This window comes from Falco biarmicus, chromosome 2 (assembly GCF_023638135.1).
Source record: "Falco biarmicus isolate bFalBia1 chromosome 2, bFalBia1.pri, whole genome shotgun sequence".
Classification (NCBI taxonomy): Eukaryota; Metazoa; Chordata; class Aves; order Falconiformes; family Falconidae; genus Falco; species Falco biarmicus.
Window position 1 is genome coordinate 29,741,952 of NC_079289.1, and position 13,212 is coordinate 29,755,163.

Below are 13,212 nucleotides of genomic sequence, written 5' to 3' on the forward strand. Positions count from 1 at the left end.
ATCTGAGAGGTTATGGGACACAGAACACAAGTGATGCACAGAAGATACTTGTGCAAAAGCCAGTTGTTCTCCTTAGGGCATTGTGCATCATTTACAAAGCTTTTAGAGCTGAGCACAGGAGCACACACGTGTCTGCATTACAGCCTGCTATTGTCTCCTTCTCCCTTGTTCTTTGAACTGCCAACTGTATTCTGACCTCTTAAGACTGTTACAAACAACATTCTACAAAACTTGTGCTACTTTTGAGCAGTGCTCTTTCCTGTGTTATCACACAGCTGAAAGATCTTACTGGGAAACCTGTGCACAGATCACCGTCAGCAGATGCCATGCAGGAACCAGTGCAGCTGAAGAGAGGGAAAGAAAAAAAGTTTGCCTCAGCAATCAAAATCCTATAAGGTAGGTGGAATCACCATTTCTGGAGGTGTTAAAAAAAACATATAGATGCAGTGCTTAGAGACATGGTTTCATGATGGATCTGGCAGTCCTGGGTTAACGTTTGGACCTGATGATCTCAAAAGTCTTTTCAAATCTAAATGATTCTATGATTCTACGCTGTTAGAGACCTTCAGTCCGCTAAGGGACCTTCAGTGAAAGGCCAGCCTTACTGAGCCTGCCTGGTAGCTTCAAAATTGTTGCAACCCCTTTCTTTTAAATGAAACTGAATCGGTTTTGACATATACATTAAATAAATAAAATAATTTAGTTACATTAAGTTGTATTGCAGCTTTTTAATGCTGCAGCATTACTGCCGCTTCTAGCCATCTTCAACTTGAGGAGAAAAACCAGCAAGTTTCCCACAACAGCACGTTTTCAGTTATATGCCTGCTTTGCACTGCACATACTCCATAATAGGCATTTGCTTTTCTTCCAGGGGCTGCAGGGCACACACAGAGGTGTCATTGTGCAGTCCCCTCTCAGCAAGGAGCTTGTTCAGCTCCAGAACTGGAGAGACTGCAGAGGAAGGTCACCAAGCCTGACAGACATGAGACACGCTGATGAGAGATCCAGTCTCTGTGTAAACAGATGCCAGTGAAATTAAGACAGGGTCAGGGAAGACAAGAAGAAAAACAAGAACTGGTTAATATGGGAGACAGATGCACCACCCCAAAACTTGCTGCAACTCAAGAGCATTGTTCAGCAGCTGGCAGAGAGGCTACCATAAGGCAAATGGAAGGTGTATTACATAGCTCTTCTTATTCCAAATAAAGCTTGTAAGATAAGATACATGCATCTACACCTTTTATATAAAGAATGATCTCTAAAACAGAGAGGTGAGTAAAAACCACTGCATTTCTGACTAAATGCTTAAGTGCCTCATGTTCCACTCTATTTTGATGCCTGCAGCAGTAACTGCACTGCTGAAACTGGGTCTGCACAAGTCACGGTCCAAGCCACGTCATACCACATTATTGCAGCTGCCACATTGCAGTTAAGACATGAACTTAATACAACTGCAGGAGTTGCATCAATCTGTGCACTGACCTACATGAGCTAGCAGTTGCAGGATAGCTCGAATCAGAAAGACAAGACTAAATGCTTGTGCTTTAAACCTTTACCTGACATTAAGTACTCAGGGGAGAGCATCTTAAGGGAAGGGATATACAAGCTCTGGCAAACTTCAAGTCACCTGCTGGTGGCAAAGCACCACAGAAGGCTAAAAAAAAATAATACATTGCAAGGTCTCCCACAAGTTAATCAACCCCAACAAACACTCAGCAAAATGTTTTTAAGTGCTAGTCCCAGAATTTTGGCATCTCAACAGGATACATGTTAGTCAAATCAGGAACAGTTACTTTTCAACATTTGCAACAGTTTCTTATTCCAAGAGCTTTGGACCTCCTGTCTGTCCTTAAACCTCTTGCCAGCATCCACTTCTTTCACTTGAACAGCCAGCACTAACCTCCGCCCTGAGCTTTATTCCAAACATAGTCATCCAGTTGCAACACATCCAATTAGTTTAAAAAAATTCAGAGCAAACAAGTTGTATCTACAGCACTATGTCTCTTACGAACCTTTGCGCTGTTAAAATTGTTGAAAGGAAATGAAGAAACTCTTATCAGTGACTGATGTTTTTACCAGAATTTAAAGAACTTCCAGGCAGGAATAAGTCTTTGTACACCTGTGAAGCGCATCCACACCTGACTGCTTAAACTACTGCTCACGCTGCAATAACCTGGGTGTGAAACCTACAGGTTTAGAATTATATATATAAATGGATAGCATCAAAATCTGTTCTCAAACCACCTGCATTTCTGCTGCAAACCAACAGCCACACACAAGGCAGAGTGGCCGTCAGCAACATATCCCTGTGCTTAGATGAGAACTGCAGACCTGGATTGCAACCATACTGCTGGGCAAATCAATCACTTTCTACCACCCCACCACAGGAGAAAGGAAACACAGAGAGTTTACCAAGGGTCTGCGGTTCCTCGCACGCTGCCTGGTTGCAACACTGAGTGAAGAATCCTACCTTTCCACTATAGCTATTGCACAGGGATGAACTATAATGATGTATGTTTTATGTTCTGGATCTGGACAAGAAAACCATAAGGAGCAAAAAGATTGCTTTTGATGTTTAGGGGTGGAAAGATCATACTTCTCCATGCTAGAAGGCATGTCAGCAGGACGCCAAAGACAACTCTGACATTTCTTGTCACATATGTGGATTCCCACTCCTAGCTCACCATTAGTTTACCAAAGTCAAGATCTCATCTACACAAGACAGTCGTACATTTTTTCGTACGCCCTAAAGAACCTACTACTTAGCATACCCAGAAGACAAGCCTTGGACCACAGCTTAAGTGCACATCTACATTTAAAAACCTCAAACTGTAAACCAAACCTAGCAATACAAGCTCTGCAGTTTTCCCTATGTGAGATGAAGACACTAATATGAATGTACATGACAGTCTGGGCTCACTGTTTATATAGTGATCCATACAAAGAAACTGAGACGTTTCAGTTCAAGATGAAGTAAGGTGATACAAGGTAGTGGAGAAGCCAAAGGCCTCTGTTCCCCTATTTAAAAAAACACAACAATACAAAACCCCACCCTATGGCATAAATATTTTTCTTCTAGGTTTTGTCACTGCCTAGAGGACTAGAATGCCTGTTTTAAAAAAGAATGGATCTTGACAATTTTCAGTTGATTATGAAAGCTTTTACCTCTTTCCTGTGAGTACTTTAAGGACAACAGAGTTCTTGACTGCAACACCAACACCTACATTTCCAAGGTCTGTAGCATGGAAGTGAGCACAGAACTCTCACCCAAAAGAGGGCACAGACTGGAATTCATAATTACCAGGACAGCTGCCTACACCAGCACATGTCCAAGATTTCCTCACCTACAACATAGCTAGTGAAAAAAAAGATGGCTAGTGGTGAAGTGCAGGTTTACCATGATGACACCTAGCCCCCTCCTGCCAGTCTTGCACAGCGATACATGATCAGCACATCAGACACCCAGCTGCATTAGCACTCACATCACTGGCAGACTCCTGGGAAACACAGAAGTGTGCCAACACCAAGCAGAACTGCTTGCGCTAAAAGCTGAGTGAGTCAGGGCACTTCTCCCACCGTATCCCTGTGCTCAGGTAAGATTAACGACACTAAACCTTCTCTGGAGCATGAAGTTAGATATGTCTGAACTTGACATGCCACTGACCTACTTTTCAGACATGCCCAACACCCACATCTCCCTCTAAAGGCAACAGAAGACAAGGATGCTCAGCAATTTTGAAATGGTAGCACATGCTTTTAGCACACAGGAAGCTGATGACAGCTTAGAGCCAGCTGTGCACATTAGGAAAATCCCACTTTAGCTTCATGTGTAGCACCTAGGGCATTCAACGCTATAGATCACTCAAGACTCCACACGTTTGGATATATGTGTCTGTTAATTCCACTCATTTGCTGGCAGGTGAAAGAGCATGGATGAAAGCTAATAATTTCTTTCTTGTAGCCCTCCTGTATCAGATTTATACCTTCTTGGATAAAAAATGTTGCCACTCCTTTAACTCTCACCTGCCTAGACAGGTGCATCCCTTTTCCTTAGAAGAAAAACACAAAATAAAATTACATTTTATCCCTCCCAATGCACGCCAGCTGTACTTGTAAAGAGGTAACAGGCTCAGTCTATTTTGCCCTAATAAGGAATCAGACAAAACAACTAAGATTTGACAAAATGCACATTGTTCAACTAACATGACTGACTAGGATTCAGAAGAGAAAAATATGTAGATCATACAGGTGATGCACAGTGAAAAGAAATTCTATCTAAACTTTACATAATCTGCAAGGTTAATCTAGTTTATATACAAAGCCCCCCTGAGACTCCTTCTTTCCCCCTCTATGCCATTCTTTATGAGGAATTACCACACTCTCTATCATTACTTAGTTTTCATTTTATTTCTTAAAAACATATGCATGTATATGCTACAAATATAACAATTCAGAGCTATATAATGCATGACTATGTCTGCAAGCTATAGCTGAAACCACTTCCGTGGCTTTTCAAGCCAGATAAAACCACTGGTACCATACAAAATAAAGACTAGACACCGAGCTCCTGCTTTGAAGGGTTGACGGATTTAGAGCCACACCATGCACTAAAGAAAACCTTTAAAGCTGTACCTAGTTCTTGTGCGTGTTAAAACTACTAACAACTTCAACAATGGTATATTCAGCCATGAGCCAGCAGTCCAGCCGAGAACTCCCTCCCTTTCATCTCCAGAAGACTCATCCTCCCCAGCATGAAGAGAGTGCTGGAGATGGCAAGTTGGTTCAGCTGAAGTCCTCTGCAAAAGTTTCAGAACATGTCTCTCATATGAGCAGTACGTATCACAGGCTGAGAAACTTGGCCAAAACTCATTTATTTGTCAAACAAGTAGAGAGACAGATAACATCTCCATAACCATAACTTTAGAGTTTCCAGGAATCACTACAAGCCCTCCACATTCCATTAAGGCCGTTAAACAACCACCGCAACACTAACACTAGAAGGCAGGACCAAACAGGCAAAGGTACCATAAGGAGCTGCACAAGCCTAATCATAAGCCGCACGTATTGAATGTCTGTTAAACTATGCTTCCACCCCAGGTATCCCGGAGACCTCCAAGTTCAACTCCCACCCTGCTGTTCCTGCCAAATGAGTTTTAGACTCTGAACTTTTTAATTACAATAAAAATGCTCATGCAGGTGGAAAATGAAAGAAAGACCTATCAATCAACATTTTCATGTGTAAAAAAAATAAGAGGCACAATCATAGCTTATAGCTTTTCAAAGACACTGCAAAGCAGCCCCACAAGCAGGCAAACTACCTGGTTAGTGCCTTTAAACAGAAAATAGCCTGGGAACCTCCAGACTTACTGTCCATAGAGCTATTCTGCATCACCAGCAAAATTCTGGACATCTATCAGCAGATTTCTTTACCCAGTTTAATCAGCAAGCAGGACCTAACTGAGCTACACCAGGTGTTTGCCCTGGGATGGGAAGGGAGAGGGTGGCGCTCGCTAACTAGTGAGTTTCCTGATGTGAAACCCCTGGTTTCTGCTTCACCACTTGTTTCTTGAACCCGACATATCAGTTATTAGCGAAACAAAGTTATCTGATAATTCCCTTTTTCTACATAGAAATATCAACTTGGAGCATCAATATTCTTGACAACTCATACGTGCTAAACCAGCAGAAGCTACTTATTTTTTTTCTGAGGTGGGGGGAGAGGCAGAGATTGAGAGAGACAGCACGATACCACAGCAAATTAATTTTAGGAATACTTTCTTACAGATAAAAAGAATTGGCTGAGTGAGCCTAACAACCTACAATGAGCAAAAACACACTCAAGCTTTATTCAGCTCCACAACAAACACATAAAAATGTGAAGACAAAATTGCAAGCACATGGCAATATAATACTCTGCTTGAAGTCCCTTTGACAGTGTAATTTTAAGTAGCTCAGTTACTCTTGTTGTGAGGCACGAGAGGTCACTTGGAGACCACAGCTTAGATGAAAAATGATCTTAAACTTGCTCATATTTGACAACTGACTGAAAACTAACTCACAGGCAGGACAAAGACAAGATGACAGAAATACTGACACTTTTCTGGAAAGCTAGCAGAGACATAAAAGCAGACACTCAACAGGGTAAGTGGCACCCCAGAGAAGCAGTCTGCCAAAAACCCTTGAGAACCAAAACATCTTCACACACTGGTCAACGTTTGTCTTTCAAGCTGGGGACACGGGTTACACCACGCATCTGAGTTACAAAGAAACTCTGCTTAAAACAGTTATTTATGGGCTCTGCAAGGAAAAGAAGCTCTTACTTTAAAGGAAGGCACCTTCAGCACAGAGTTTTGAAGCTCCGGCCACAGGGCTGAATGAAGTTTGAGCTCTTTCAGCAGAGACTGAGCTGCCTCTGGGCAGCCTCCGAGCCCGCGCAGCCCAGCTGACGGCCGGGACGCATCCTGCTCTTCGGCAGCTTTACAGCACGGGACGCCACTCCCCGATCGTACCGCCGGTACACGGTGTTTTTAAACAATTACCGAGAAACGCCTGGAGAGGGGAAACGGGAACCAAAACTGCTGTTGTAGCCAATGCCACCACCGTCCTCAGGCACGGTCAAAGATCTCCACAGCCTCCCCGGCACCGCCTGCGATGAAGGCCATCTCAGACCCCGTTGTACCCACGCTGAGGGGAGTCACTCCCGTCCCGCCAGCTCCAGCCGCGCCTCGCCAGCTCCCGGCTCTGACCCACACGGCAGCGGAGGAGGAGATGGACACCAGGCTGGAAACCCCTGCCCCAGGCTCCTTCCCACCCAGGGCCGGACGCGGCTGCCTATAGCAATGTCCCCGTGCGGGGCCGCCGCGACCCTGGCGCCGCCCGAGACTCCAGCCGGGGCGTCCACAGTCACATCGGTGGCGGTCTGTCAGCACTGCCACTCGCCGGTGACCGTGGTGGACCACCACCGCGGGACCTGTCACCTCCCACCATCACCTGTCGGTGACAGCGGTGGTCGACCGCCACGGAGGAGCGATGGTGGGAGGTGACGGACAACCGCCACGGCCCCGGCGGGTCCCGTGGACGCCCGCTCCCCGGTACCTGTCCTCGGAGACGCTGATGACTCCATCCTCCTTGGGCACTATCGCTGCCATGTTCACCACCTCCTGCGAGCCCTCCACCTTGTTGAGCAGGAGGGGCTTGCGGGTCAGCGCCTTGGGCTGCGGCTCCGCCGCCATGGGCGCCGTGGGGCCGCCGGGCTCCACCGCTGCGGCCAGGGGAGGCTGCGGCCGGGGGAGGCGGCCCGCACTGCCGAGGCGGAGGAGGGACTTGCCGGAGCCCGGCGCCGCCGCGGGCTCGCTGGGAAGCAGGAACCAACGCGGCGGCGGCGGCACCGCCCCCGAGCCGGGCTGGGCCGGGCCGGGCGGGGCGGGGCGCGGTGGTCTGAGGCGGGGAAAATGGCGGCCGCCCGCCGCCATCTCGCGGTGCGGGGCTGCTGCGCTGCGCCTTCGTGAGGGGAAACCCGCCGGGCAGGCAGCGTTTTAAACGCACGTCTGCTTCAATAGCCGCCGTCCCGGGGGCGTGGGCTGCCCGGGCCGAGCGCTGGTGCTTCTTAGGGGCAGCTAGGTAATCCTGTCCCTCTCCTGACAAACGCCTGGGGCTGCTCGGTCGGCACGGTTAGGCTGCTTTGCTGCCGCCCCGTCGTCACGCTGCGGTGAACCCTTTTGCGAAAGAAAAGGGAGTAGAGATGAAAGGGGGCGGCTGCTTCCCTGTGTTTACATTACTTTTTCCTTTCTGCGTTTACCTTGGGGCTGGAGGTCAGCAGGTGAGGTAAAGACGAGATTTCTGCTGCTACATCGGACAGCAGGACCTTGTTGTATTCACATCTCTCTAGTATTTTCTGCATTACACAACGTTTACATAACGATTTCTACGTGAATTTCAGTATTCAGTGTGGAATATGGGTGAAATAAAGCACGGGGGCAGCTGGGCTGGTGGGGACTGGCCACAGGGATTCACGCCTGGAGAGCTTGTTCCTGAGGGGAAGGCAGCAGGCTTCCAGCAGCTCGTTTTCCGCAAGATGCTACTGCTCACCTGCCTTTCCCGATGGATTCATCGAGATCCAAGCAGATCAAATCACTTGGCCAAAGCTCTGTGCTAACGCCTGTGAAAAGCACCTCCAGGAGGTATACGCCAAACTTTCATAATCTGTCTCAAAAAGATTCTGGAAAATCATGCTCGGTGTCTGAAACTGTAATCCTGCATCACAGAACTAGTCAGCCGATTGGGAAGCGTTACTTCAGTTGTAACTTTAAATTTACCCACACTAAGCCAATGAGTAGCAGTTCTTCATGAAAAAAATCAGATATGAAAAACTTGGAGATCAGGAGTTTCTTTTTTCCTCTGGGAGTAACATACAACAGCGTCAGCAACAGAACAGGCCCTCCTTGCCCAGTTGGTTGGTGATGTTGCCTATGTACTAATAGGCAACAGAGGAAAAATATAGTAAATTTTTGGGGGCAGAAACTAAATTTTCACAATGTTTAGTCATCTCTGATACACTAAACAAACAGGCAGTATCTGCAGGAGAACAGCACAACATTTAAGCTATACTCTGCTCAATCGTCAGAGCATCCTGTGGAGGGTAAGGTCCAGACAGAAACAGCTAGTGGCTGTAAAATGGCTTATAGGACATGAATCTGCAGTCTCAAAGTATTTCCCAGAGGATATGTGATTGCACTAGATAATATCTCTTTCTTGCAGTTCTTAGACAGGAACTAATACTAAAGAAGCAAAGACCAATCCTTGTACCACTACGGATGAACCTGTGGTCATAGGCTAGACCTACAGATAGAAATGCACAACTTGCAACTTGATGAGACGTGATATTCTTTGAAGATGTGTATATACTTGATAGTTTTCAGAATGGACATGTGTCTAAATGGGTTTTAGAACTGGCAAGGTCCGCTCTCTTTGCAGTTGGTTGCATTCAAGACTGGGCACTGTGCACTGCTGACAGATAAATGGGGGCTGAGAGTATGCTGGAGACAACAGACTGCAGGCTCTTCAGAGACCCAGAATACTTTTTGCCAAACAGGCCTTTAAGGAAGCAGGTAATGGGGAAAATTAGTATCTTAATAAACAGCCATGGTTCACGGGACTGGAAGTAGGTCCTTTGTATCCCCCAGATTAGCTGGATTTTTTTCAATTGCATATGGAGACATATTACATTTCCCTATTTGTCTCTCCTATATCCTTAAACAGTTTCAGGTCCAACACTACTCCTTCAAGGTTTGAGACACTGTTTGGAGGAAAATGCTGAAAGGTGGGCATGCATTTTGAACCAAAGCCAAATAATATGCTGAAATAAAATACGGATTTTTTTATAAAGGTTTGATCTTTGGAAGTAAGTTACCCACTGGGGAAAAGAAAAAAAACCCCACACCCAACAACAACAAAAAAAGACAACACAATGCAAGAGAGGCTCCAGCTGCCATGATAAAAATCTTAAGGGCATGTTCTAAAGCTTGTCTGTAATGACTTCCTCTGCAAGACCAGGAAGGTGTGTGAATAATAGAAAGGTATCCTGAAGTCACCAGGTATGCAAACCTGAGGTCAATGCTCTACTCTCTCTTATATGGGAAATATGGGTGGGAAATTATTGCACACCAAAGCAGTTTTGCTATGACTGAGGGAAGAAAAAGTAATGCATGGAAACCTGAGAAAAGGAGGGAGGGAAACAGAGAAGAAAGAAAGATTTCAAAGTGAGATGGGAACCTGGAGCTTCCTCCTGCATTCCACCCGACAAGCTAAAAGAATATTATCGTAATGGTAGGAAAAGGCATTGAAATTAACAACAAAACCTGAGTGTTCTCACAGATCTACTGTCACACACAGTTCAACAAAAACTTTTAAAAAAACAATTTTCCCATAGTGACAAAAACTAATGGACAAAAAGACTTCAAGTTAGAATCACTGTAGACATCAAGTTTAATGAGTACCCATAGAAGCAAAATTAGAGTACTTTAGAAAAGTGTTTCCCCACATAATTGAAAAAAAATATCAAGAAAATAAATCTTATAAATACTTCCTAGCAGATTGTTTTCCATTTCTTGTCATATCTTTTAGGTTAAATTGTGTGGATTAAAAACATTGCTAGGACCAAAAGCAAGACAATTTAGTAATTGAATTTGATGCCAAAAAAAGCAAGATAATTCAGTTCTTTTTCTACATTTAAAAAAATTGTAGGGTTAAGAATTATATGATGCTCCTCTGGTATGTGCTTTTTGCAGGAAATCACAAAAATTACATGTAAGGAAATTTATATGATGACATCATTTAAAGGTTCTTTTTCTTCTTAACATAAATTCTGAATTTGTAGAAAGTGTGGTTACTCGTGTGGATTATTTGAACTTTCTTGGAAGAGTATATCCATCAGAGTGAAAAACAAGCTGAAAAATACAGCTTACTTTATATCAAATTATTATTACCTCATCCTTGTTTCATAGCATCATTTCTCTTGCTCTGCGTTTTGCTATGCCACCATGGTAAATCAAACATCCTTCCCTCTGTTAGTTTTGGTCTTTATTTTCTTGATGCGGGTTGACTTTCACTCTTTTGATATGGATAGAGCAGAATTAGGCTGTCTGCCTATGAGCAATTAACAGTGGCTCATGCATTCATGTACAGGGTGACAACAGAAGACCACTGGGAAGAAGCAGTGCTGGTTTGAACCGATGTGTTTACACACAGTGCAGCCACCTTCCATGCCCTCGTACCGCACCGGAGCCTTGGAGGACTTTCTCCAATTCCTCATCTGCAGTCTTGTTTGAAGCTTAGAATTCCCAATCTTCTCTGGCAATTTGCTTTAAACGCTGCTCTCTGGCTCCATCTTCTGTTTTGTTGGTTGATTGGTTTGGGGCATTGATTCTAAAAAAAATATTTATTTTGGCATATCAGGATGAGATTCTTCTGAGTCTTACAAACGAAATTTGTTTAAAAACGTAGGTAATCATGCCTTTTGTGACAGTTCAGACAAGCAGGAGAGAATCCCAACCTGCAGGTGAACAGCGTGATCCAGAGAGGACGGAGCTGGAGGGTCTCCAGCTCTGCTGTCAGCCCTTTGTTTAGATACTGCTGTCTGCAAAGTTGTTACTTCTGTTAAAAGAGGAGGGGAAATCCCTTAGTCAAACAGCACGATACATTCTGTTCTAGCATCATTGAAACTGTTCTGCAATATTATCATAATTACATGATCTGACAACATAGTGACATACTTGGATACCTTTCAGCTAAAACTGGTAAGCGTTGCGGCCACTGAGTGGGTGTAGGACAATTTAATAAACAGGGTAGCCTCCTTGTGAATACTAAGAAAAACAGGCCTTTTATAAAGTGCCCAACGACATGAAGAGTACTATTAACAATCCCAAGAACAGGCCTTTTATAAAGAAAAAATATTTTATTGCAATTAAAATTTAGGCCCAAACTATACAACACGTGCCTTTCTGAGCCATTAAGTAATCTGATTCCAGTTGCTGTCAGTCTGCAAGAGGGGAACTAGTGTGGGAGCGAAACTGCACTTCGACTGATTCAATGCTTAAATTTAAAACTGCTCCACTGACAGCAAGCCAGATTACGGCTTCTGGGGCCTCTTCCTCCATTGCCTGTGCAAAACCAAAGCACTTATATACACAAAAGATAACCACATAAAAAAGCTAAAATCACTTTGCAACAGGTAGAGCCTCTCAATAGCTGTTGAATGTGCAAGTGTTTTATTCTCTCCCATGCTTTTCTTCTCTGCCTGTTTGCAAACTAAATGTTTTCCAGCTTTACAGTATACAGGATTTACAATTTCTTCAAAACTTGCACTTCTATGCCATGCAAAAACGCATACTTAGAATTCTCTCCTTCTTCTGTTTTGTCAGCAGTGATAGCCTTCATAAGATAGTTACCGAAAAAATATTTTTAATTTGAGATGCTACATCATTCCTCGAACCATGTGGGAAAAAAATATAGATGAGCTCTTTATATAGAAAGGCAGACTTCACAGAGCAAAAATGTTCTGTGGAAAATCCGCTTGTCCATCTTGCTTAAAAATACAAAAGCTGTTATAAAAATGCACCCTCAAATGTAGATATTGCTCCTTATTTTCCTCTAGGTATTTATCAGTCACACAATGAACAGTACTGCCTATCACATTTCTATTAATAAGCCCTACATGCTCATTATGACAGTTTTCTTCTATGTTTCATTAGTTTTGTTTTATGCAGGCATTCAGAAAATTATGACCTACCAGAAACATGCTTGAATCTGCTCTAGGTCAAAGTTACGGAGAAAAAAGATAGCTTTAAAAAATATGCATGGCACTATCACTATGCAGCACCTTATCGAGAAGAAATACACTCATTTTTAGCTGCCATGCAAGTGCTGTTGGCTTTGTAACTGACTGTGAACATGTGAGAACAAAAAAAGTGATGCTGTGTCAGTGTGTGGGCTGCAAATGAGAACTCCTGGCTCATAGATTTTGCCCCATAAGCAGTTCTGGCATTGTATGCAGTCTTATTGCCGTTTCCTTTGTCCTCATTGATCCTGCTATAGTATTACTCACATTTTGGGCTCCCAACTTGCTGTAAAAAACCTCTGTAATTTAATTCACTGTCTTTTGGGTGGAACTTTCTGACCACTAATTCTTCTAAGCTCATTATTCTTTTATTTTTCTAGGTCTCAGAACTTCAAAACTTTCTTTTTTCCTAAATCTTCTTTCCCTCCATGATATTGAAGAATCACGGAGTATCATCAATAAATACATTTTCTATTTGGAAAATGCATTAAAATCACCTATATAACCTGCTTGAAAGATAAATAAATTTCTCTTACATAGTGCACGAACTATATGAAAGCTTTGAAGTATTTCCTCTTCTTTCATCTAAAGTGTGCAGTTAAGAACATGTCCAGGGAATATCAAGGAACATTTTCTTGCAACAACTTTTGTCTTTCAGCTTTTTTTATTATTATTATTTTCTCACCTTTACTACACATGGGCCTACAATAGATGCTGTTAGGCTGACAAATTGCTTTCAACCATCTGAAACCTCGTGAAGTTCAACAAGGGTAGGTGCAAGGTCCTGCACCTGGGTCAGGGCAGTCCTCCATATCAATACAGGCTGGGGAATGAGTGGATGGAGAGCAGCCCTGCAGAGAAGGACTTGGGGGTACTGG

At 43.8% G+C, this 13,212-nt stretch overlaps 1 protein-coding gene and 1 long non-coding RNA gene across 2 annotated transcripts in view; one reads left to right on the plus strand and one right to left on the minus strand.

The window, feature by feature from the left end:
- LOC130144227 (uncharacterized) overlaps positions 1-1,268 on the plus strand; it is a 38,913-nt gene extending 37,645 nt beyond the window's left edge. Inside the window, exons 2-3 of the long non-coding RNA XR_008820057.1 lie at positions 251-396; positions 872-1,268. This is a non-coding gene — a long non-coding RNA (uncharacterized LOC130144227). The remainder of the gene's footprint in view (positions 1-250; positions 397-871) is intronic.
- WDFY2 (WD repeat and FYVE domain containing 2) overlaps positions 1-7,357 on the minus strand; it is a 68,336-nt gene extending 60,979 nt beyond the window's left edge. Inside the window, exon 1 of the mRNA XM_056327585.1 lies at positions 7,096-7,357. Coding sequence (XP_056183560.1) covers positions 7,096-7,232 — 137 coding nt within the window. The 5' untranslated portion in view covers positions 7,233-7,357. The remainder of the gene's footprint in view (positions 1-7,095) is intronic.
- Between the last annotated feature and the right edge of the window lie 5,855 nt (positions 7,358-13,212).